At 40.6% G+C, this 27,550-nt stretch overlaps 1 protein-coding gene across 1 annotated transcript in view; it reads left to right on the forward strand.

Moving 5' to 3' along the window:
• The window catches only part of JAK2 (Janus kinase 2), a 737,012-nt gene that overhangs the window by 429,386 nt on the left and 280,076 nt on the right, over positions 1-27,550 (forward strand). The window contains exon 5 of the mRNA XM_053702553.1: positions 11,272-11,417. Within this exon, the coding sequence (XP_053558528.1) occupies positions 11,272-11,417 (146 nt within the window). The remainder of the gene's footprint in view (positions 1-11,271; positions 11,418-27,550) is intronic.

Raw genomic sequence — 27,550 nt, forward strand, 5'->3', positions numbered from 1 at the left:
ATTTTAAGCAACTTTCTAATTTACTCCTATTATCAATTTTTCTTCGTTCTCTTGCTATCTTTATTTTAAAAACAGGAATGTAAATCTTAGCAGCCAGCCCATTTTAGGTTCAGCACCATGGATAGTGCTTGCTTATTTGATGCTTTAATTTACCCTCCAATAAGCAAGCATAACCCAGGTTCTCAACCAAAAATGGGCCAGCTCCTATGCATCATATTCCTGCTTTTTAAATACAGATAGCAAGAGAACGAAGACAATTTGATAATGGGAGTAAATTAGAAAGTTGCTTAAAATTGCATGCTCTATCTGAATCATGAAAGAAAATTTTTGGGTTTAGTGTCCCTTTACGCAACTTTCTAATTTACTCCTATTATCAAATTTTCTTCATTCTCTTGGTATCTTTATTTAAAATGCAAGAATGTAAGTTTAGATGCCGGCCCATTTTTGGTGAACATCCTAGGTTGTCTTTGCTGATTGGTGGATAAATTCATCCACCAATAAAAAAGTGCTGTCCAGGGTCTGAACAAAAAAAACACCAAAACTTAGATGCCTTATTTTTCAAATAAAGATAGCAAGAGACCGAAGAAAAATTTATAGTAGGAGTAAATTAGAAAGTTGCTTAAAATTGCATGCTCTATCTGAATAACGAAAGAAAAAATTTGGGTTCAGTGTCCCTTTAAGAGTCCCCTACATGAGTTATATAATAGTTGGTTCCACTTCTCTCTATTTCCATTTTTATGTTTTACTGACAGAGGTCAGGTAGGGCACCTCAGTAGTTGTGAGGTGTAGAGGGCCTGATTTTTAACTTATTAAAGCTAACGTTAAACGTTCTGAAAGGAATATATTTAAAGAAACAGTACTCCTAATTAAAATAAATTTTTTTTTTCTCAATTTTTTTGTGGGGAGAATATTTTTATTAAATATTATGGAGATGGATCAAGACTCCCTCCCTTGTGACAAATGTTTATTATGCTAAGAGGCTCAAATTGTTTTGCCTATGCAATATTGTGCTGCTTGCTTAGCTAGAACTTTTAAATGTAAAGATAAATTGTTGCCCTCTGAGCCCAATGTCTCTCAGAATGGTGCTGTTCAGGCAATGCCACAGCATTCTCCTCAAACGTTCAAGCCGCAATGGCGTCACATACAGTGCTCTGCAGTTCCTCTCTTCATGTTCCCATCCACAGGAATCATCACACTTTTCTGAGATTCGCCTTTCTAGACAATCACTTTCAGTTTGTGGGTCTTCCGTTTGGCCTTGCCACGGCTCCCAGAATTTTCTCAAAGTTTCTGATGGCTCATTTGGCAGTGATCAGGTCTCGGTGAATTGCAGTGGCACCTTACCTGGACAACATATTGGTTCAGGCGCCATCTTTTCAATAAACAAATTCTCATACAGAGACCTTGTTGTCTTTTCTACGTTCCCACGGTTGGAAAGTGAATCTGGAAAAGAGTTCCCTTGTTCCAGCTACAAGGGCAGTTTTCTTAGGGATCTTAATAGATTCCCCAAATTTTTTCTGACAGAGGTCAGAAAATCCAAAATTCTCTCCTCTTGGCTCTCTCTACAATCTACTATTTCGGCCATCAGTAGCTCAATGTATGGAGGTAATTGGTCTGATGGTCGCTTCCATGGACATCATTCCCTTTGCTCGATTCTATTTAAGAGCTCTGCAGTTATGCATGCTCAGACAATGGAACAGAGACCATTCTGATCTAGACCAGTCGAAAAGAGACTCTCTCTCCCGTGGTGGATTTCTCAGGAACATCTGTCTCAGGGCACATGCTTCTGGAGACCTTCCTGGGTCATTGCGACTACGGACACCAGCAGTCTGGGACTCGTTAAAGGTGCAAGGACTATGGACTCGGGAGGAATCTGCTCTCACCATAAACATCTTGCAGTTGAGAGCGATTTAGAATGCTCTGTTGGCTTGGCCTCAATTGTCCTTTGCCCGATGTATCAGGTTCCAGTCGGACAACATCACCTCAATGGCTTACATTAACCACCATGAAGGAGGTGGCTCAGATTATTCAGTGGGCGGAAGCTCACAATTGTTGTCTATCTGCCATCCACATTCCAGGAGTGGACAACTGGGAGGCAGACTTCCTGAGCAGATAGACATTTCATCCCAGGGATTGGGCTCTTCATCCGGAGGTGTTCTCCAGGTTAACCCTCAAGTGGGGGTGCCGGAGTTGGATCTGATGGCGTGTCTGCAGAACACCAAGCTTTCAAGGTACGGTTCAAGGTCAAGAGATCCTCAGGCAGCTCTGATAGATTTTCTGGTGGTTCCTTGGGTTTTCGGTCTAGCATACCTGTTTCCTCCGTTTGCGCTCCTTCCATGAGTCATAGCTCGTATCAAACAGGAGAGAGCGTCGGTAATTCCAATAGCGCCTGCATGGCTTTGCAGGATCTGGTATGCAGACCTAGTGAAGATGTCATCTCTTCCTCTTTGGAGGTTACCTCTGAGGAAAGACCTTCTAACTCAGGGTCCTTTCCTCCATCCAAATCTCGTTTCTCTGAAGTTGACTGCTTGGAGATTGAACGCTTAGTTCTGTCTAAGCATTGTTTTTCTGAGTCGGTCATTGAGACCATAATCCAGGATCGCAAGCCTGTTACTCGAAAAATTTACCATAATGTATGGTGTAAATACCTTTATTGGTGTGATTCTAAGGGCTACTCTTAGAGTAGGATCTGGATTCCTAGAATTTTGTATTTTCTCCAGGAAGGTCTGGAGAAAGGATTGTCAGTCAGTTCTCTGAAAGGTCAGATTTCTGCATTATTTATTTTGTTACACAAGCGTCTGGCGGATGTGCCAGATGTTCAATCTTTTTGTCAGGCCCTGGTTAGAATCAGGCCTGTGTTTAAACCTGTTGCTCCTCCTTGGAACCTTAACCTTGTTTTTAAAGTTTTGCAGCAGGCTCCGTTTGAGCCAATGCATTTTATAGATATTAAGTTATTATCTTGGAAGGTTTTGTTTGTTTTTGCTCGGAGAGTCTCAGAACTCTCGGCCTTGCAGTGTGATTTGCCTTACCTTATCTTTCATGCGGATAAGGCGGTTCTTCGTACTAAATTGGGGTCTCTTCCTAAAGTGGTTACAGATAGAAATATTAATCAGGAAATTGTTGTTCCTTCTTTGTGTCCTAATCCTCATCATAAGGAACGTCTGTTGCACAACTTGGATGTTGTGCATGCTCTAAAATTCTACCTACAGGTGACTAAGGATTTTCGCCAGTCCTCTGCCCTGTTTGTTTCGCTGGAAACCGTAAGGGTCAGAAGACTACTTCTACTTCTCTTTCCCTCTGGTTGAGAAGTATGATTCGTTTTGCTTATGAGACTGCTGGACAGCAGCCTCCTGAGAGAATTACAGCTCATTCCACTAGGGCTGCTTCCTCTTTTTGGGCTTTCAAAAATGAAGCTTCTGTGGAACAGATTTGCAAGGCTGCAACTTGGTCCTTTCTGCATACTTTTATACTTTTGCCTCGGCTGAGGCTTCCTTTGGGAGAAAGGTCCTTCAAGCGGTGGTGCCTTCTGTTTAGGTCTGCTTGTCTTGTTCTCCCACCCTATTCATTCTGTGTCCTCTCGCTTGGGTATTGGTCCCCACTAGTAATTGGAATGACTTTGTGGACTCTCCATATCTTAGGAAAGGAAACAAACTTTAATCTTACCTGATAAATTTCTTTCTTTCCGGATATGGAGAGTCCACGACCCCACCCTTAATTAAGACAGTTATTTTTTATTAAACCTCAGGCAGCTCTACACCTTTGTGTTATTCCTTTTTCCATTTCCCTTTGGTCGAATGACTGGGGATTATGGGTAAGGGAGTGACACTCAACAGCTTTGCTGTGGTGCTCTTTGCCTCCTCCAGGAGTGAATATCTCACTAGTAATTGGAATGATGTTGTGGACTCTCCATATCCGTAAAGAAAGAAATTTATTAAGCATACATTTTGTTTTTCTTCCATTGTCCGGTCCCCTATATCATGTGACAGACATCACCCACTCAAAGACTAGTATACGGTATACCCTGTGAGCTTGTGCACATGTTCAATAGGATCTTGTTCCCCAGAAAGTGTGTATATAACAAGATTGTGCAAAATGTGATAATGGAAGTAAATTGGAAAGTGTCTTTAAACTGCATGTTCTTTCTGAATCATTTTGACATGAGTGTCCCTTTAAATATTATTTCTTTCATGTAATTAGCAAGAGTCCATGAGCTAGTGACGTATGGGATATACATTCCTACCAGGAGGGGCAAAGTTTCCCAAACCTCAAAATGCCTATAAATACACCCCTCACCACACCCACAAATCAGTTTTACAAACTTTGCCTCCTATGGAGGTGGTGAAGTAAGTTTGTGCTAGATTCTACGTTGATATGCGCTCCGCAGCAGGTTGGAGCCCGGTTTTCCTCTCAGCGTGCAGTGAATGTCAGAGGGATGTGAGGAGAGTATTGCCTATTTGAATGCAGTGATCTCCTTCTACGGGGTCTATTTCATAGGTTCTCTGTTATCGGTCGTAGAGATTCATCTCTTACCTCCCTTTTCAGATCGACGATATACTCTTATATATACCATTTCCTCTACTGATTCTCGTTTTAGTACTGGTTTGGCTTTCTACTACATGTAGATGAGTGTCCTGGGGTAAGTAAGTCTTATTTTCTGTGACACTCTAAGCTATGGTTGGGCACTTTTATATAAAGTTCTAAATATATGTATTCAAACATTTATTTGCCTTGACTCAGGATGTTCAACATTCCTTATTTCAGACAGTCAGTTTCATATTTGGGATAATGCATATGAATAAATCATTTTTTCTTACCTTAAAAATTTTGACTTTTCCCTGTGGGCTGTTAGGCTCGCGGGGGCTGAAAATGCTTCATTTTATTGTGTCATTCTTGGCACAGACTTTTTTGGTGCAAAAATTTGTTTCTGTTTCCGGCGTCATACGTGTCGCCGGAAGTTGCGTCATTTTTGACGTTTTTTTGCGCCAAAGGTGTCGGCGTTCCGGATGTGGCGTCATTTTGGCGCCAAAAGCATTTAGGCGCCAAATAATGTGGGCGTCTTTTTTGGCGCTTAAAAAATATGGGCGTCACTATTGTCTCCACATTATTTAAGTCTCATTATTTTGTGCTTCTGGTTGCTAGAAGCTTGTTCTATGGCATTTTTTTCCCATTCCTGAAACTGTCATTTAAGGAATTTGATCAATTTTGCTTTATATGTTGTTTTTTCTATTACATATTGCAGGATGTCCAACGTTGAAGCTGAGTCAGAAGATACTTCTGGAATATCCCTGCCTGGTGCTGGAGCTACCAAAGCTAAGTGTATCTGCTGTAAACTTTTGGTATCTGTTCCTCCAGCTGTTGTTTGTACTGTTTGTCATGACAAACTTGCTAATGCAGATAATATTTCCTTTAGTACTGTTACATTACCTGTTGCTGTTCCGTCAACATCTAATACTGAGAGTGTTCCTGATAACATAAGAGATTTTGTTTCTAAATCCATTAAGAAGGCTATGTCTGTTATTCCTCCTTCTAGTAAACGTAAAAAGTCTTTTAAAACTTCTCATTTTTCAGATGAATTTTTAAATGAACATCATCATTCTGATACTGATATTGTTTCTTCTGATTCAGAGGATTCTGTCTCAGAGGTTGATGCTGATAAATCTTCATATTTATTTAAAAAGGAATTTATTCGTTCTTTAATTAAAGAAGTCCTAATTGCATTAGAAATTGAGGATTCTAGTCCTCTTGATACTAAATCTAAACGTTTAGATAAGGTTTTTAAATCTCCTGTAGTTATTCCAGAAGTTTTTCATGTCCCTGGTGCTATTTCTGAAGTAATTTCCAGGGAATGGAATAATTTGGGTAATTCTTTTACTCCTTCTAAACGTTTTAAGCAATTATATCCTGTGCCATCTGACAGATTAGAATTTTGGGACAAAATCCCTAAGGTTGATGGGGCTGTCTCTACTCTTGCTAAGCGTACTACTATTCCTACGGCAGATGGTACTTCCTTTAAGGATCCTTTAGATAGGAAAATTGAATCCTTTCTAAGAAAAGCTTACTTGTGTTCAGGTAATCTTCTTAGACCTGCTATATCTTTAGCGGTTGTTGCTGCAGCTTCAACCTTTTGGTTAGACGCTTTAGCGCAACAAGTAACAGATCATAATTCCCATAGCATTATTATTCTTCTACAACATGCTAATAATTTTATTTGTGATGCCATCTTTGATAACATTAGAGTTGATGTCAGGTATATGTCTCTAGCTATTTTAGCTAGAAGAGCTTTATGGCTTAAAACTTGGAATGCTGATATGTCTTCTAAGTCTACTCTGCTTTCCCTTTCTTTCCAGGGTAATAAATTATTTGGTTATCAGTTGGATTCTATTATCTCAACTGTTACTGGAGGGAAAGGAACTTTTTTACCACAGGATAACAAATCTAAAGGTAAATTTAGGTCTAATAATTGTTTTCGTTCCTTTCGTCACAACAAGGAACAAAAGCCTGATCCTTCATCCTCAGGAGCGGTATCAGTTTGGAAACCATCTCCAGTCTGGAATAAATCCAAGCCTTTTAGAAAACCAAAGCCAGCTCCCAAGTCCACATGAAGGTGCGGCCCTCATTCCAGCTCAGCTGGTAGGGGGCAGATTACGTTTTTTCAAAGAAATTTGGTTCAATTCCGTTCACAATCTCTGGATTCAGAACATTGTTTCAGAAGGGTACAGAATTGGCTTCAAGATAAGGCCTCCTGCAAAGAGATTTTTTTCTTTCCCGTGTCCCAGTAAACCTAGCGAAGGCTCAAGCATTTCTGAAATGTGTTTCAGATCTAGAGTTGGCTGGAGTAATTATGCCAGTTCCAGTTCTGGAACAGGGGCTGGGGTTTTATTTAAATCTCTTCATTGTACCAAAGAAGGAGAATTCCTTCAGACCAGTTCTGGATCTAAAAATATTGAATCGTTATGTAAGGATACCAACATTCAAAATGGTAACTGTAAGGACTATCCTGCCTTTTGTTCAGCAAGAGCATTATATGTCCACAATAGATTTACAGGATGCATATCTGCATATTCCGATTCATCCAGATCACTATCAGTTTCTGAGATTCTCTTTCCTAGACAAGCATTACCAGTTTGTGGCTCTACCGTTTGGCCTAGCTACAGCTCCAAGAATTTTTACAAAGGTTCTCGGTGCCCTTCTGTCTGTAATCAGAGAACAGGGTATTGTGGTATTTCCTTATTTGGACGATATCTTGGTACTTGCTCAGTCTTCACATTTAGCAGAATCTCATACGAATCGACTTTTGTTGTTTCTTCAAGATCATGGTTGGAGGATCAATTTACCAAAAAGTTCATTGATTCCTCAGACAAGGGTAACCTTTTTAGGTTTCCAGATAGATTCAGTGTCCATGACTCTGTCTTTGACAGACAAGAGACGTCTAAAGTTGATATCAGCTTGTCGAAACCTTAAGTCACAATTTTTCCCTTCGGTAGCTTTATGCATGGAAATTCTAGGTCTTATGACTGCAGTATCGGACGCGATCCCCTTTGCTCGTTTTCACATGCGACCTCTTCAGCTCTGTATGCTGAACCAGTGGTGCAGGGATTACACAAAGATATCTCTATTAATATCTTTAACACCGATTGTACGACACTCTCTGATGTGGTGGACAGATCACCATCGTTTAGTTCAGGGGGCTTCTTTTGTTCTTCCGACCTGGACTGTAATTTCAACAGATGCAAGTCTGACAGGTTGGGGAGCTATTTGGGGGTCTCTGACAGCACAAGGGGTTTGGGGATCTCAGGAGGTGAGATTACGATCAATATTTTGGAACTCCGTGCAATTTTCAGAGCTCTTCAGTCTTGGCCTCTTCTAAAGAGAGAATCGTTCATTTGTTTTCAGACAGACAATGTCACAACTGTGGCATACATCAATCATCAAGGAGGGACTCACAGTCCTCTGGCTATGAAAGAAGTATCTCGAATTCTGGTATGGGCGGAATCCAGCTCCTGTCTAGTTTCTGCGGTTCATATCCCAGGTATAGACAATTGGGAAGCGGATTATCTCAGCCGCCAAACATTACATCCGGGCGAATGGTCTCTTCACCCAGAGGTATTTCTTCAGATTGTTCAAATGTGGGGTCTTTTAGAAATAGATCTGATGGCTTCTCATCTAAACAAGAAACTTCCCAGGTATCTGTCCAGATCCAGGGATCCTCAAGCGGAAGCAGTGGATGCGTTGTCACTTCCTTGGAAGTATCATCCTGCCTATATCTTTCCGCCTCTAGTTCTTCTTCCAAGAGTAATCTCCAAGATTCTGAAGGAATGCTCGTTTGTTCTGCTGGTGGCTCCAGCATGGCCTCACAGGTTTTGGTATGCGGATCTTGTCCGGATGGCCTCTTGCCAACCGTGGACTCTTCCGTTAAGACCAGACCTTCTGTCACAAGGTTCTTTTTTCCATCAGGATCTCAAATCCTTAAATTTAAAGGTATGGAGATTGAACGCTTGATTCTTAGTCAAAGAGGTTTCTCTGACTCTGTGATTAATACTATGTTACAGGCTCGTAAATCCGTATCTAGGGAGATATATTATAGAGTCTGGAAGACTTATATTTCTTGGTGTCTTTCTCATCATTTTTCCTGGCATTCTTTTAGAATTCCGAGAATTTTACAGTTTCTTCAGGATGGTTTGGATAAAGGTTTGTCTGCAAGTTCCTTGAAAGGACAAATCTCTGCTCGTTCTGTTCTTTTTCACAGAAAGATTGCTAATCTTCCTGATATTCATTGTTTTGTACAAGCTTTGGTTCGTATAAAACCTGTCATTAAGTCAATTTATCCTCCTTGGAGTTTGAATTTGGTTCTGGGGGCTCTTCAAGCTCCTCCATTTGAACCTATGCATTCTTTGGACATTAAATTACTTTCTTGGAAAGTTTTGTTCCTTTTGGCCATCTCTTCTGCCAGAAGAGTTTCTGAGTTATTTGCTCTTTCTTGTGAGTCTCCTTTTCTGATTTTTCATCAGGATAAGGCAGTGTTGCGAACTTCTTTTAAATTTTTACCTAAGGTTGTGAATTCTAACAACATTAGTAGAGAAATTGTAGTTCCTTCATTATGTCCTAATCCTAAGAATTCTAAGGAGAAATCATTGCATTCTTTGGATGTAGTTAGAGCTTTGAAATATTATGTTGAAGCTACTAAGAATTTCCGAAAAACTTCTAGTCTATTTGTTATCTTTTCCGGTTCTAGGAAAGGTCAGAAGGCTTCTGCCATTTCTTTGGCATCTTGGTTGAAATCTTTAATTCATCATGCTTATGTCGAGTCGGGTAAAACTCCGCCTCAAAGGATTACAGCTCATTCTACTAGGTCAGTTTCTACTTCCTGGGCGTTTAGGAATGAAGCTTCGGTTGATCAGATTTGCAAAGCAGCAACTTGGTCTTCTTTGCATACTTTTACTAAATTCTACCATTTTGATGTGTTTTCTTCTTCTGAAGCTGTTTTTGGTAGAAAAGTACTTCAGGCAGCTGTTTCAGTTTGAATCTTCTGCTTATAATTTAAACTTTATTTTGGGTGTGGATTATTTTTCAGCGGAATTGGCTGTCTTTATTTTATCCCTCCCTCTCTAGTGACTCTTGCGTGGAAAGATCCACATCTTGGGTAGTCATTATCCCATACGTCACTAGCTCATGGACTCTTGCTAATTACATGAAAGAAAACATAATTTATGTAAGAACTTACCTGATAAATTCATTTCTTTCATATTAGAAAGAGTCCATGAGGCCCACCCTTTTTTGTGGTGGTTATGATTTTTTTGTATAAAGCACAATTATTCCAATTCCTTATTTTTTATGCTTTCGCACTTTTTTCTTATCACCCCACTTCTTGGCTATTCGTTAAACTGATTTGTGGGTCTGGTGAGGGGTGTATTTATAGGCATTTTGAGGTTTGGGAAACTTTGCCCCTCCTGGTAGGAATGTATATCCCATACGTCACTAGCTCATGGACTCTTGCTAATATGAAAGAAATGAATTTATCAGGTAAGTTCTTACATAAATTATGTTTTTTTACAGTTCATTGCTATTCTAGTCCATTCAAAATTAAACCTGAGAGGGAATTGAGTTGAATGAAGGCAAATGAACAAAGACAGTTTTTAATGTGAAATAGTTATATTTCTATATTTTTGGACTATTCACAAGTACATTTCAGTAGCGTTTTGGTTTGTTTCGTCTTTGATAGATTAAGCTTTTGTACTATTGCTCAAAAAAGCAGTATATTCCACAATGTGTTTTCAGTTCTGCAAACCACATATAAAGAGGAAGCGCTCTGTTTCTTGTGTATTAAATATGACATTGTGCATTTTTTATTTATTTTTTATTTTGTAGATAAATAATGCATTTTTTTAATGTTAAATGCTAAAATTAGTATTTTTTTTAAAGGATTGTCAAACATTTTTCTTCTTCTTTGTAGAAAGAGATTGACACAGAATAGATCTATCAGGGCAAAGGATAGCATAAATTAGTAACCTTTAGCCCATGTTTTCATACTTTAAGATACTAAAGCATGAAATGATCAATTTTCATCTAAAAAAGGAGATTAGGCAATGTATTTGGTCATCTATTATAACTGGTATTTGTATTGATTTAACTATATTTGGTCAAAGTAGATTCATTTAAGGCATAAAAAAAAATCCTCATCATTTTTATAAAAGTTTTATAAATGAGTATTTGTTCAGAAAGGGGTTGATATTTTTAAAAAGCATTTTATCTTTAATTGAATTAAAGGCATCCTAAACCCAAATTATGTATTTACTGATGCAGATAGTGCATGCAATTTTAATTCTAATTTACTCCTATTAACAATTTTTCTTTGTGCTCTTGCTATCTTTATTTTAAAAAGCAGGAATGTAAAGCTTAGGAGCCGACCCATTTTTGGTTCAGAACCTGGGTTATGCTTGCTTATTGGTTAGCTAAATGTAGCCACCAATAAGCAAGCACTATCCAGGGTGCTGAACCTAAAATGGGCCGGCTCCTAAGCTTTACATTCCTGCTTTTTAAAATAAAGATAGCAAGAGAACGAAGAAAAATAATAATAGGAGTAAATTTGAAAGTTGCTTAAAATTGCATGCTCTATCTGAATCACGAAAGAAAATAATTGGGTTTAGTATCCCTTTAATTATTTATTTATTTTAAATGCATATTTAATTCTGTTCTGATAATGTTTTATTTAGTAAAATTGTATGCCCTATCACTCAGACAACAAATTGTTTACTGGCTTTTTTTCTTTTCTTCCAGTGGCGATATGATTTTATTAATGACTGGATACCTGTAGCTATCACACATGAAACTCAAGAAGAGTGTCTGGGAATGGCTGTTCTAGACATGATGCGCATGGCCAGTGAAAAGGGGCAAACTCCACTAGATATTTACAATGCTGTCAGGTACTAATATATATATTATGTTCTATCAGCTCAGTATGACATGTTATTGCTTTAGAATTAACTTTTATTTTTTGGTTACTTAAGCAAAAGTATTGGTACCTGTTATATCAATAAGCAAAAGTCTCCATAACTTCTAGTCTTCTATATATATATATATATATATATATATATATATATATATAGGCTTTGACAGAGGACAGATGTTACTCAGGAAAGAGGCTATGTGGATACCTAGGGGCCTATTTATCATGATGCGAGCAGACATGATCCGAAATTGCGGGTCATGTCTGCTGCACATCGATAAATGCCGACAGCATACGCTCTTTGCATTTATCATTGCACCAGCAGTTCTTGTGAACTGCTGGTGCAATACCGCCCCCTGCAGATTTGCAGCCAAGGGGTGTCAATACACCCGATCGTATTGTATTGGGTTGATTTCCGGCCATGTCTGTCGGCCGCCTCAGAGAAGGCGGGCAGGTTATGGAGCAGCTGTCTTTAGACCGCTGCTTCATAACTTGCGTTCAGGCTCGCCAGAAACACGGGGCATAAATAGGCCCCATAGGCTTAGTACTATGCATCCTAAAGGCCTCAATAGAGATTATAATCTAGCTATCCTACTATAAATAACTGTTTTTCTATTTGGTAAATGTTAATATAAAGGTATATGGTGATAGCTCAGTGTGAAAATTAATCGTTAGTTAAAAATTTTAAAATATAAAAAAAAAAATATGTTTAAAATGAAAGCTGATGAATTCAGTTGAGATAATGTCTGATGAGTGATTATCCAGATTTTTGCTTCTTAGATAGATTTTGTTTAGTTGACAGTTTTTATGTTCTTCTTATTTTTTTTTTTATGTATAATCATGAATTTGTTTATTTGGTGCACCTTTCAAGCTGTGGGTATTGTCTATGATGTCAGAGAGAGGGGGGGCGTGGTATATTTGTATTGAGCCTGAGGAGGGGGTGTGAGCCCCGAAACGTTGCTCTGTCTGTACTGCTGCCCATGAAGTATTTCTGTATTTCAATCATCTGAATGTCTGCCCGTTTTTCCTATTATATATATATGTACAGAGATCAGCACTCACCAGCATAAAGCAACCACTGTGCACGGCCGTTAAATATCCAAAGGAAAAAAGAGCTGGGGAATAGGATCCGGTGTATATCCTTAGTTGTCCACAACACTTAAGCCAGCACGAAGAGATTTGTATAATCACCTTGCATGTGATGTGTGTTTTTTGTTTTTACATGTGACCAAGGCCTACGTGTGAGGCCGAAACGTTGTTTGGATACATTAAAGGTGATTATACAAATCTCTTCGTGCTGGCTTAAGTGTTGTGGACAACTAAGGATATACACCGGATCCTGATCCCCAGCTCTTTTTTCCTTTATATATATATATATATATATATATATATATATATATATATATATATATATATATATATATATATATATATATATAGTGAAACAAATGGGTATCGTTAGCATTTTTTAGTAAAAGTATCCATGCTTTATTGAGGTAACAAACAAAATAAAAACAGCAACGTTTCGAGTCAACACAGACCCTTAGTCATGCTATGGATTATGGGAAATCACCTTCTTATATAGCACCTGTATGTTAATTGACCTTAATTGCTAGAACACTTCTTAGTTTCCATTTTGGATTTTTTTTTTGTCCCCTAACAGGTCAGAATATTCAACAGTAATCCTTATACAAAACCATAGTTTTTTTTTATATATAATTGCTATATAACTTAGCTATTTTATATATCTAGTGAACTTAACCCCAAGACTATACATCTGCAAGAGTAGTTTAAAAAAAATTCAAAATTACAAAAATCCAATTAATTAATTAATTAATTAATTATAAAAACAAGTGAAGATCATAGTCTTTGTTTAGACATTCGGACTGAGGGTTTTTAGACCATACCTCCCTTTTTTTCAAAAGTAACTCTCTGTTACCCCCTCTACTTTGCTTAGGTATGTGGTCAATTATTTGGAATCTTAACTGACTGACAGAGTGTCCTGCATTTAAAAAATGGGATGATACAGGGAGTGTCATATCCTTACATCTGATGGAAGATTTATGGGCACTAATCCTGTCTTTGATGGGGTTAATGGTCTCACCCACATAGCCCCGCCCACATGGACACTTAAGAATGTATACCACATGATCTGTGTTACATGTATAGAGACCTTTAATTTCACGTTTTTTATTATCGTTTATCTGTGCTATGTATTTCCCTCTAATCATAGAGTTACACTGCGCACAGTTAAGGCAGGGGTATGATCCTTTATTGGCTGTAGTGAGATAATTTATGGTTTCATAAATTCATAGATAGAGGCTACCCACAAACTATCATAACCACTAGTGAACAAATAGTTAAATCTAAAATCAGTGAGACACAGAGTATCCAACAAGATTTAATAGATACTACACAAAGAAAATCAGAGCGACAAAAAACAACTCATCTTTTCCTCAGTATATAACCAATTTAGCAATGAAATTTCAAAAATCATCAAAAAACATTGGTATATACTGAGCAAAACTAACCCACAGCTTGAGGAATTTTTTAAGCCACCCATTAACTCCTATAAAAGGGTCAAAAATATTAGAGACCTAGTGGTGAAATCAGATGTGGGGACAAATAAAAAAGAAACAATAAATTATCTCACTACAGCCAATAAAGGATCATACCCCTGCCTTAACTGTGCGCAGTGTAACTCTATGATTATAGGGAAATACATAGCACAGATAAACGATAATAAAAAATGTTAAATTAAAGGTCTCTATACATGTAACACAGATCATGTGGTATACATTCTTAAGTGTCCATGTGGGCGGGGCTATGTGGGTGAGACCATTAACCCCATCAAAGACAGGATTAGTGCCCATAAACCTTCCATCAGATGTAAGGATATGACACTCCCTGTATCATCCCATTTTTTAAATGCAGGACACTCTGTCAGTCAGTTAAGATTCCAAATAATTGACCACATACCTAAGCAAAGGAGAGGGGGTAAAAGAGAGTTACTTTTCAAAAAAAGGGAGGTATGGTGGATACAGCATCTAAAAACCCTCAGTCCGAATGGTCTAAACAAAGACTATGATCTTCACCTGTTTTTATAATGTTGTTTTTAATTAATTGGATTTTTGTAATTTTTTATTTTTTTTAAACTACTCTTGCAGATGTATATTCTTGGGGTTAAGTTCACTAGATATATAATATAGCTAAATTATATAGCTTATATATATATATATAAAAAAACTATGGTTTTGTATAAGGATTACTGTTGAATATTCTGACCTGTTAGGGGACAAAAAATCCAAAATGGAAACTAAGAAGTGTTCTAGCAATTAAGGTCAATTAACATACAGGTGCTATATAAGAAGGTGATTTCCCATAATCCATAGCATGACTAAGGGCCTGTGTTGACTTGAAACGTTGCTGTTTTTATTTTGTTTGTTACCTCAATAAAGCATGGATACTTTTACTAAAAAGTGCTGACACTACCCATTTGTTTCACTATATGTATATGTGAGGCTGGCAGACCTCACTAAGCGTACGTGCACTAGTCAAGAAAGGATAAATATGTTGAAATATATGCTGGAATAACAAAGAAAGAAAGGTGCTTACCTATATATATATATATATATATATATATATATATATATATACACACACACAATTTTAGAGTTCCGTTAACCATTTTTTTTAGTGACAAAAATATTGTTAAATTAGCTTTCTGATTAATTAATTAATTACGTTTCAGAACAAAAGCATGACCTACTTGAATTAGGTTAGGGATTTAATTGTGGCTATTTGCCCAGAATTTAAGAACTACAGGTAGAAAACTGTATGCAACATGTTTTAAACTGACATGGTAAAGCAAAGTTTTTCATTATGCTGAACTAGTAAATAAAATACCTACATACAGCTCACATTGAACTTTTTAGTCCTCTGTTAGCTGATGGCAATTTTATAGCTGCAAAAAGACATACAGAAGTATCAGCTCTCATTAGTACATTTCCATCTTAATGGGAGGAGAGTCCACGGCTTCATTCATTACTTGTGGGAATTAAGAACCTGGCCACCAGAAGGAGGCAAAGACACCCCAGCCAAAGGCTTAAATACATACCCCACTCCCCTCATCCCCCAGTCATTCTTTGCCTTTTGTCACAGAAGGTTGGCAGAGAAGTGTCGGAAGATTCGGAGTAGTCTCTTATGGAGGGTAGTACTCTTCGCAATGGGACTAAAGTTTTAAGTAGTCCTGTCAGCCTCTCAGTGACAGCATGGATGAAAGTTAGAGTCCGGAGGTGCAGGGAGAGTATTTCTGCAAAACCATCCCGACTCAGATTAACAGCTCCGTAAGCAATCAGCGTTGACGAGTTTCGCTGCCTGCTTTCTGCTCTCAAGTCCATGTCAGGAGCGATGCTACTACCCTGTCATACTTGAAAGGCCGTGTTCTTGTTCCACGGCATAGATTCTGGTAAGATCATTTCATTTATACACATATGATAATGCAAGAAGACAGTGTCACGGTGTGTCTCCTTTTTATCTGTATAGAATCAAGGGTTAATATACCCGGTGAGGGGATTATTGAACAAGGGGGGATTTATGCATAATGTTTTTTATTCTATTTAATGCTGCGACATGTGTGAGATGAGGCTCTGTTAATTTGTGAACAGTCAGTTTTCTTTAACAAGAGATCGACGCAGGCTTTTTTTGGCGCGTTTTCTCACTTGGGCGGTCCTGGATGGTACGCCTTGTGACCGGGTGTGGCCTCTTTAATTTCCTCTTTCTTGACCGGCGGTTGTAGGAGACAAAGCGGTTTCTCTGTGGTCCGGGTCATAGGAGGTTGTGAGTTCCCCAGCCATTAGGTTATAAAGGTGACATTTAATTTATATTTTGTCCGTAAAAAAGGCACAAGCTATAGAGGACTCTGATATGTTATCAAAACCTAATAACTGTGTCTATTGTGAGGAGGTCTCAGTTGATCCGCCTGCTCAACTTTGTTCCACATGCTTTAATAAGATTACAATATCTAAAAAGAATAAGATATTTAGTACAACTGAGCCGTCCACCTCTGAGGGTTCTCTGTCCCACGAGGTGCATTCCCTAAATTCATCTCAGATTGCACATGCAGCTCCCCAGGGCACTACTAATACTCCCGCGGAAGGGGCCCTTTGGCCGCCAGATTTTGCTGATCAGTTACAAACGGCGGTTTCTGCGACCTTCAATGCCTTGCCACACCCTGCTAAGCGCAAGCAAAAAGTGAAAACATAGCTATCCGTCCCAGGGGTCATCTACTCCGTTGGATATCTCTGACAGATTATCCGCTGATGAAGATGACTCCGACTCTTCGGAGGATGCTCTTTCTGGGTCGGAATCGGCGACATCTAGACCTCCGACTGCGGAGGAGCCAGACTTTAAATTTTAAGAAGAACATTTGCCGTTTTGATGAGATCCAGGACAGGATTAAGGCTTTCAAGTTAGCCAATTCCTTCATTACAGATGCTTCCTTACAAGTTATTAAACTGGGGGCCAAAATTTCTGGTTTTGCGCTCCTAGCCTGCAGGGCCTTGCGGTTGAAGTCCTGGTCTGCGGATGTTTCATCTAAATCTAAGCTCATGGCTAATCCTTACAAGGGTAAGACCTTGTTTGGACCTGCTTAGGCGGAAATTATCTCAGATATTACTGGAGGGAAGGGTTCTTTTCTTCCTCAAGATAAAAATAATACGCAGAAGGGACGTCAGAATAATTGTCGTTCCTTTCATAACTTTAAAGGCAAGTCTTCCTCCCCTTCCTTCAAGCAAGATTGAGCCAAGCCTTCCTGGAAGCCCAACCAGTCCTGCAATAAGGGAAAGCAATCTAAAAAGCCTTCAGCTGATTCACAAGTCAACATGAAGGGTTGGCCCCCGATCTAGGAGCGAATCTTGTAGGGGGCAGACTCTCTCTTTTTTCCCAGGCTTGGATAAGAGATATACCGGATCCCTGAGCGGTGGGCATTGTCTCCCAGGTATACAGAATAAACTTCAAAACTTTTCCTCCCAGAGGCAGGTTTCTCCTCTCCAGATAAAAAGAGAGGCGTTCTTGCATTGTGTCAAGGACCTTGCCGCCCTGGGGGTAATAGTTCCAGTTCCCTTTCAGGAATGGGGTCTGGGATTTTACTCAAATCTGTTTGTAGTTCCCAAAAAGGAGGGAACTTTTCGACCAATTTTAGATCTAAAATGTTTAAACAATTTTCTCTTACATGGTGTATCCAGTCCACGGATTCATCCTTACTTGTGGGATATTCTCATTCCCTACAGGAAGTGCAAAGAGAGCAGACAGCAGAGCTGTCCATATAGCTCCCCTCAGGCTCCGCCCCCCCAGTCATTCTCTTTGCCGCTCTAACAAGTAGCATCTCCACGGGAGTGTAAAGGGAATGTGGTGTTAGTTTGTAGTTTTTTATTTCTTCAATCAAAAGTTTGTTATTTTAAAATAGTGCCGGTTTGTACTATTTACTCTGAGGCAGAAAATGATGAAGATTTCTGCTGAGAGGAAAATGATTTTAGCACCTTGTAACTAAAATCCGTTGCTGTTCCCACGCAGGACTGTTGAGTACCAGAGAACTTCAGTTGGGGGGAACAGTTTGCAGGCTTAACTGCTATAAGGTATGTTCAGTCATTATTTTCAAGTCAAGACTTAGTAATGCTGGAAGACTGACAGAATCCCCATGAGGGGAAGGTAAGCCATATTCTGAGACTTAGTATAGAAGGAAGGCTTATTGAAAGGGCTCAATACACTGGTGGACACTGTTAAGGGGCAATCGATTATTTTTTAAGATAATCTGACATTATACAAGTTTTATATTGCATTTAAAACACGTTTTGGGGTTTTATTCCGCATGGCATATATTTAGACACCTGTTTTGGCTTGGGAAGGCCTCACATCTCCTGAGGGAAGATGGAGGGGGCCTGAATTTTGCGCCTCAGTTGCGCAGTTGATTTTACAAACATCTTCATGCAGATACATGTGAAGGGTCCAAAGATTACTTGAGGACTTCAGAGAGGCTTATTTTAGATCAAAACTAATCCCCAAGGAAGGTAGGACCACAGTAAAGGCTGCGGCATGGTTAATTTGCTCCAGTTTGGGCAGTAGGGGGTTAATTGACTTGAGATTTGCTGTGCAATCATTTCGAAGCATTAGGATCATATGGTGAAAATTTCATAAAGATTGGATGATTTTTGGAGGTTTATTAAAAAAGTGTGCGCTTTTTATTATTTAAAGGCACAGTACTGTTTTTTCAAAAATTGTATTTTACTGTTTTTTGAGTGCTGTTTAAGTCTGTTTAACATGTCTGAGCCTACAGATAGACTTTGTTCTATGTGTTTAAAAGCCATGGCGGTCCCCCCGTTACATTTGCATTTAAAGTGTGCTAATATATCTAAACATTTTAAAGACCATGCAGTGACACTTAAAAATGTGGCCCAAGATGATTCTTTAATGGAAGGTAATGAGGATAGCCCTACTTCCTCTCCCCATGTGTCGACACCAGTTACGCCCGCGCAAGCGATGCCTAGTACCTCTAGCGCATTGGCCCCTATTACATTGCAACAATTAGCAGCAGTCATGGATAATTCCCTTGCAGCATTTCTATCCAAACTGCCTGTTTTTCCTAAAAAGCGTGATAGCTCAGTTTTAAGAACAGAGGATGAGCAATCAGAAGTTTTGGATAATTTATCTGTTGTACCCTCACAACCCTCTGACGTGGCGGTGAGGGATGTACTGTCTGAGGGAGAAATTTCTGACGCAGGTAAAATTTCTCAGCAGGCAGAATCAGATTCCTTAGCGTTTAAATTTAAGCTGGAACACCTCTGCGTACTGCTTAAGGAGGTTTAGCTACGCTGGATGATTGTGACCCTATGGTGGTCCCAGAAAAATTGTGTTAAATGGACAAGTTTTTTAGGAGTCCCTGTATACACTGATGCATTTCCGATCCCTAAGAGGGTGCGGATATTGTGATTAGGGAGTGGGAGAGACCAGGCGTACCTTTTGCCCCCCCCCTATCTTTAAGAAAATGTTCCCCATAACTGACCCCAGGCGGGACGCGTGGCAGGCGGTCCCTAAGGTAGAGGGAGCAGTTTCAACACTAGCTAAGCGCACAACTATACCAATAGAAGACAGTTGTGTTTTCAAAGATCCTATGGATAACAAATTAGAAGGTTTACTAAAGAAAATATTTGTTCAACAAGGTTTCCTTCTTCAACCAATTGCCTGCATTATTCCTGTAACTACTGCAGCGGCTTTTTGGTTTGTGGCGCTGGAGGAGTCGCTCCAGAGGGAGACTTCATATGACGAAGTCATGGATAGAATTCATGCTCTAAAGCTGGCTAATTCTTTCATCACAGATGCCGCTTTACAATTAGCTAAATTAGCGGCGAAAAATTCTAGTTTTGCCATTGTGGCGCGAAGAGCACTCTGGCTCAAATCATGGTCTGCTGACGTGTCGTCCAGAACAAAATTACTTAATATTCCTTTCAAGGGGAAGACCCTATTCGGGCCGGAGTTGAAAGAAATTATTTCAGATATCACTGGGGGAAAGGGCCATGCCCTCCCACACGATAGACCTTTTAAAGCTAATTTTCGCTCCTTTCGCAACTTCAGGAGCGGACCTGCTTCAACCTCTGCAACCGCAAAGCAAGAGGGTAACGTTTCCCAGCCCAAAGCAACATGAAAGCCTTTGCAGGGCTGGAACAAGGGTAAACAGGCCAAGAAGCCTGCTGCTGCTACCAAGACAGCATGAAAGGGTAGCCCCCGATTCGGGACCGGATCTAGTAGGGGGCAGACTTTCTCTCTTTGCTCAGGCTTGGGCAAGAGATGTTCCAGATCACTGGGCATTAGAAATCGTTGCTCAGGGGTATCTTCTACAATTCAAAGACTCTCCCCCAAGGGGAAGGTTCCACATTTCTCGTTTGTCTTCAGACCAGACAAAGAAACAGGTGTTCTTACGCTGTGTAGAAGATCTTCTAAAGATGGGAGTGATACACCCAGTTCCAACTGCAGAGCAAGGACTGGGTTTTTACTCAAACCTGTTTGTAGTTCCCAAAAAGGAAGGAACTTTCAGGCCAATCCTGGATTTAAAAATTCTAAACAAATTCCTCAGAGTTCCATCATTCAAGATGGAAACCATTTGGACAATCTTACCAATGATCTAGGAAGGTCAATATATGACTACCGTGGATTTAAAGGATGCGTACCTTCATATTCCTATCCACAAAGTTCACCATCAGTTCCTAAGGTTCGCCTTTCTGGACAAGCATTACCAGTTCGTGGTCCTTCCTTTCGGTTTGGCCACTGCTCTAAGAATTTTCACAAAGGTGCTAGGGTCCCTTCTAGCGGTACTAAAACCGCGGGGCATTGCAGTAGCACTATCTGGACGACATATTAATTCAGGCGTCGTCTTTTCAAAGAGCCAAGGGTCATACAGAAATCGTTCTGGCCTTTCTAAGGTCTCACGGGTGGAAGGTGAACGTCCAAAAAAGTTCTCTGTCCCCGCTCACAAGGGTTCCCTTCCTGGGAACGCTAATAGACTCGGTAGAAATGAAAATATTTCTGACGGAGGTCAGGAAGTTAAAACTTTTAACTACTTGCCGAGTTCTTCATTCTATTCCTCGGCCTACTGTAGCTCAGTGCATGGAGGTAATCGGGTTAATGGTTGCGGCAATGGACGTTGTCCTCTTTGCCAGAATTCATCTCAGACCACTGCAGCTGTGCATGCTCAAACAGTGGAATGGGGATTATGCAGATTTGTCTCCTCAGATACAAATGGACCAGAAAACCAGAGATTCTCTTTTCTGGTGGTTGTCTCAGGATCACCTGTCTCAGGGAATGTGCTTCCGCAGACCAGAGTGGATCATTGTCACGACCGATGCCAGTCTGTTAGGCTGGGGTGCGGTCTGGGACTCCCTGAAAGCTCAGGGTCTATGGTCTCGGGAAGAGTCTCTTCTCCCGATAAACATTTTGGAACTCAGAGCGATATTCAACACGCTCCAGGCATGGCCTCAACTAGCGGCGGCCAAGTTCATCAGATTTCAGTCGGACAACATCATGACTGTAGCGTACATCTATCAGCAATTCACATCCCAGGAGTAGACAACTGGGAGGCGGATTTCTGAGTCGTCAGACTTTTCACCCGGGGGAGTGGGAACTCCATCCGGAGGTTTTTGCTCAGTTTACCCAGCTATGGGGTATTCCAGAGTTGGATCTGATGGCGTCCCGTCAGAACACCAAACTTCCTCTTTACGGATCCAGGTCCAGGGACCCCAAGGCGGCATTGATAGATTTTCTAGTAGCGCCTTGGTCCTTCAATCTGGCTTATGTCTTTCCACCATTTCCCCTTCTCCCTCGTCTGGTAGCCAGAATCAAACAGGAGAAGGCTTCGGTATTTTTGATAGCGCCTGCGTGGCCACGCAGGACTTGGTATGCAGACCTAGTGGACATGTCATCTGTGCCACCATGGACACTGCCATCGAGGCAGGATCTTCTAATTCAAGGTCCATTCAAGCATCCAAATCTAGTTTCTCTGCAACTGAATGCTTGGAGATTGAACGCTTAATTCCATCTAAGAGTGGGTTCTCGGAATCGGTTATAGATACTTTGATCCAGGCTAGAAAGCCTGTCACCAGGAAAATTTACCATAAGATATGGCGGAAGTATCTTGGTTGGTGTGAATCCAAGGGTTACTCGTGGAGTAAGATTAGGATTCCTAGGATTTTGTAATTTCTCCAAGAAGGATTGGAGAAAGGATTGTTACCTCGTTCCTTAAAGGGACGGATATCTGCTCTGTCCATTCTGTTACACAAGCGTCTGGCGGAAGTACCAGATGTTCAAGCGTTTGCACAGGCTTTGGTCAGAATCAAGCCTGTCTATAAACCTGTGGCTCCTCCATGGAGTCTAAATTTAGTTCTTTCAGTCCTTCAAGGGGTTCCGTTTGAACCTTTACATTCCACAGATATTAAGTTATTATCTTGGAAAATTTTGTTTTTGGTAACTTTTTCTTCTGCTCGAAGAGTTACAGAATTGTCTGCTTTGCAGTGTACTTCACCCTATCTGGTGTTCCATGCAGATAAGGTTGTTTTGCGTACAAAACCTGGTTTCCTTCCAAAAGTGGTTTCTAATAAGAATATTAACCAGGAAATCATTGTTCCTTCTCTGTGTCCTAATCCAGTTTCTAGGAAGGAACGGCTGTTACACAATCTTGATGTGGTTCATGCTTTAAAATTCTATTTAAAAGCAACTAAGAGTTCAGACACACATCATCCTTGTGGGTTGTCTATTCTGGTAAGAGGAGAGGTCAAAAAGCTACTGCTTCCTCTCTTTCCTTTTGGCTGAAAAGCATTATCCGTTTGGCTTATGAGACTACTGGACATCAGCCTCCCGAACGAATTACAGCTCATTCCATCAGAGCTGCGGCTTCCACATGGGCTTTCAAGAATGAGGTTTCTGTGGAACAGATTTGTAAAGCAGCGACTTGGTCTTCACTGCATACTTTTGCCGAATTTTACAAATTCGATACTTTTGCTTCTTCGGAGGCTATTTTTGGGAGAAAGGTTTTGCAAGCAGTGGTGCTTTCCGTTTAGGTTGCCTGACTTGTTCCCTCCCTTCATCCGTGTCCTAAAGCTTTGGTATTGGTATCCCACAAGTAAGGATGAATCCGTGGACTGGATACACCATGTAAGAGAAAACAGAATTTATGCTTACCTGATAAATTACTTTCTCTTACGGTGTATCCAGTCCACGGCCCGCCCTGGCAATTAAGTCAGGTTCAAATTTATTTTTGTAAACTACAGTTACCACTGCACCCTATAGTTTCTCCTTTTTCTCCTAATCATCGGTCGAATGACTGGGGGGGCGGAGCCTGAGGGGAGCTATATGGACAGCTCTGCTGTGTGCTCTCTTTGCACTTCCTGTAGGGAATGAGAATATCCCACAAGTAAGGATGAATCCGTGGACTGGATACACCGTAAGGGAAAGTAATTTATCAGGTAAGCATAAATTCGGTTTTCTCAGAGTGCCATCCTTCAAGATGGAGACTATACACTCTATTCTTCCATTGGTACAAGAGGGTCAGTTCATGACAACCATAGACCTAAAGGATGCATACCTTTATATTCCCATTCACAGGGACCATCACAAGTTGGTCACTGAGATTCTTCTTTTTGGACAATCATTTCCAATTTGTGGCCCTTCCATTCGGCCTTGCCACAGCTCCCAGAATTTTTTCAAAGGTTCTGGGGGCTCTTTCAGCTGCGCTTCGATCTTGGGGCATTGCAGTGCTACCTTATCTGGATGACATTCTGGTTCAGGCGCCATCTTTTCAACAAGCATAATCTCATAGGGAGATCTTGTTGTCTTTTCTTCGATCCCACAGATGGAAGGTGAATCGGGAAAAAAATTCTCTGGTTCCAGCTACAAGGGTCATATTTTTGGGGACCATAATAGACTCCCTGTTAATGAAGATTTTTCTGACGGAGGTCAGAAAAAGAAAGATTTTTGACTCTTGTTTTGTCCTTCAGTCCTCTCCATGGCCGTCAGTGGCTCAATGTATGGAGGTAATCGGTCTGAGGGTGGATTCCATGGACAACATTCAGTTTGCTCGGTTCCATCTCAGACCTTTGCAGTTATGCATGCTCAGACAATGAAACGGGTACTATACGGACCTGTCTCCGTGTGTAGATCTAGCTTTTTTTTTAATTAGTGAGCAGAGACCCACATCTGCTGTCTTTCTGCGATCCACATCCCAGGAGTGGACAATTGGGAAGCGGATTTTCTGAGCAGACAGACTTTTCATCCCGGGGAGTGGGAACTTCATTCGGATGTGTTTTCCAGCTTGACCCTCAAGTGGGGGCAGCCGGAGTTGGATCTCATGGCTTCTCGTCAGAATGCCAAACTTCCGAGATACGGCTCGAGGTCAAGAGATCCGCAGGCATTTCTGATCATTGCTTTGGCAGTTCCTTGGAACTTCAGTCTTGTTACATAATCTGGATGTTGTATGAGTGCTAAAATGTTATTACTCTTGTTAAGTGTATCCAGTCCACGGATCATCCATTACCTGTGGGATATTCTCCTTCCCAACAGGAAGTTGCAAGAGGATCACTCACAGCAGAGCTGCTATATAGCTCCTCCCCTCACTGCCATACCCAGTCATTCTCTTGCAACTCTCAACAAAGATGGACGTAGTAAGAGGAGAGTGGTGTATTATAGTTAGTTTTTTAACTTCAATCAAAAGTTTGTTATTTTTAAATGGTACCGGAGTGTACTATTTATCTCAGGCAGTATTTAGAAGAAGAATCTGCCTGCATTTTCTATGATCTTAGCAGAAGTAACTAAGATCCATGGCTGTTCTCACATATTCTGAGGAGTGAGGTAACTTCAGAGAGGGAATGGCGTGCAGGTTTTCCTGCAATAAGGTATGTGCAGTTAATATATTTCTAGGGATGGAATTTGCTAGAAAAATGCTGCTGATACCGGATTAATGTAAGTTAAGCCTTAAATGCAGTGATAGCAACTGGTATCAGGCTTATTAACAGAGATACATACTCTTATAAAAGTGTAATATAAAACGTTTGCTGGCATCTTTAATCGTTTTTATATATGTTTGGTGACAAAACTTATTGGGGCCTAGTTTTTTTCCACATGGCTGGTTTGATTTTTGCCTAGAAACAGGCTTTACACTGTTGCAATATGAGTGGGAAGGGCCTATTTTAGTGCTTTTCTGTGCAGATAAAAATACTGACAGAGACATTCAGCTTCCCTCTGCATGATACAGGACATCTCTGAAGGGCTCAAAAGGCTTCAAAGTCGTGTTTGAGGAGGGTAACAATCACAGTAGACTGTGTTGTGACTGTGTTTAAAAAAACGTTTTTGTCATTTATTATTCTGTTTTTGTTCCTAAGGGGTTAATCATCCATTTGCAAGTTGGTGCAATGCTCTGCTGACTTGTTACATACACTGTAAAAAGTTTGTTAGTGTAACTGCCTTTTTTCACTGTTATTTCAAATTTTGTCAAAATGTGTTTCTCTTAAAGGCACAGTAACGTTTTTTATATTGCTGGTTAACTTGCTTTAAAGTGTTTTCCAAGCTTGCTAGTCTCATTGCTAGTCTGTACAAACATGTCTGAAACAGAGGATACTTGTTCATTATGTTTAAAAGCCATGGTGGAGCCCCATAGGAGAATGTGTACTAAATGTATTGATTTCACCTTAAACAGTAAAGATCAGTCTTTATCTATAAAAGAATTGTCACCAGAGGGGTCTGTCGAGGGGGAAGTTATGCCGACTAGCTCTCCCCACGTGTCGGACCCTTCGCCTCCCGCTCAAGGGACGCACGCTAATATGGCGCCAAGTACATCAGGGACGCCCATAGCGATTACTTTGCAGGACATGGCTGCAATCATGAATAATACCCTGTCAGAGGTATTATCCAGATTGCCTGAATTGAGAGGCAAGCGCGATAGCTCTGGGGTTAGACGAGATACAGAGCGCGTAGATGCTGTAAGAGCCATGTCTGATACTGCGTCACAATATGCAGAACCTGAGGACGGAGAGCTTCAGTCTGTGGGTGACGTCTCTGAATCGGGGAGACCTGATTAAGAGATTTCTAATTTTAAATTTAAGCTTGAGAACCTCCGTGTATTGCTTGGGGAGGTATTAGCTGCTCTGAATGACTGTGACACAATTGCAGTGCCAGAGAAATTGTGTAGGCTGGATAAATACTATGCAGTGCCGGTGAGTACTGATGTTTTTCCAATACCTAAAAGGCTTACAGAAATTATTAGTAAGGAGTGGGATAGGCCCGGTGTGCCCTTTTCCCCACCTCCTATATTTAGAAAAATGTTTCCAATAGATGCCACTACACGGGACTTATGGCAGACTGTCCCTAAGGTGGAGGGAGTAGTTTCTACTTTAGCAAAGCGTACCACTATCCCGGTTGAGGACAGTTGTGCTTTTTCAGATCCAATGGATAAAAAAATTAGAGGGTTACCTTAAGGAAATGTTTATTCAACAAGGTTTTATTTTACAGCCCCTTGCATGCATTGCGCCTGTCACTGCTGCGGCGGCATTCTGGTTTGAGGCCCTGGAAGTGGCCATCCATACAGCTCCATTGACTGAAATTGTTGACAAGCTTAGAACTCTTAAGCTAGCTAACTCATTTGTTTCTGATGCCATTGTTCATTTGACTAAACTAACGGCTAAGAATTCCGGATTCGCCATCCAGGCGCGTAGAGCGCTATGGCTCAAATCCTGGTCAGCTGATGTGACTTCAAAGTCTAAATTACTCAACATTCCTTTCAAGGGGCAGACCTTATTCGGGCCTGGTTTGAAAGAAATTATTGCTGACATTACTGGAGGTAAGAGTCATACCCTTCCTCAGGACAGGGCCAAATCAAAGGCCAAACAGTCTAATTTTCGTGCCTTTCGAAATTTCAAGGCAGGTGCAGCATCAACTTCCTCTGCTTCAAAACAAGAGGGAACGTTTGCTCAATCCAAGCAGGCCTGGAAACCTAACCAGTCCTGGAATAAGGGCAAGCAGGCCAGAAAGCCTGCTGCTGCCTCTAAGACAGCATGAAGGAGCGGCCCCCTATCCGACAACGGATCTAGTAGGGGGCAGACTCTCTCTCTTCGCCCAGGCGTGGGCAAGAGATGTTCAGGATCCCTGGGCGTTGGAGATCATATCTCAGGGATATCTTCTGGACTTCAAAGCTTCTCCTCCACAAGGGAGATTTCACCTTTCAAGATTATCTGCAAACCAGATAAAGAAAGAGGCATTCCTAAGCTGCGTACAAGATCTCCTTGTAATGGGAGTGATCCATCCAGTTCCGCGGACGGAACAAGGACAGGGGTTTTATTCAAATCTGTTTGTGGTTCCCAAAAAAGAGGGAATCTTCAGACCAATTTTGGATTTAAAGATCCTAAACAAATTCCTCAGAGTTCCGTCATTCAAGATGGAAACTTTTCGAACCATTTTACCCATGATCCAAGAGGGTCAGTACATGACCACAATGGTCTTAAACGATGCTTACCTTCACATTCCGATTCACAAGAATCATCATCAGTTCCTGAGGTTTGCCTTTCTAGACAGGCATTA

This window comes from Bombina bombina, chromosome 2, assembly GCF_027579735.1.
Source record: "Bombina bombina isolate aBomBom1 chromosome 2, aBomBom1.pri, whole genome shotgun sequence".
NCBI lineage: Eukaryota > Metazoa > Chordata > Amphibia > Anura > Bombinatoridae > Bombina > Bombina bombina.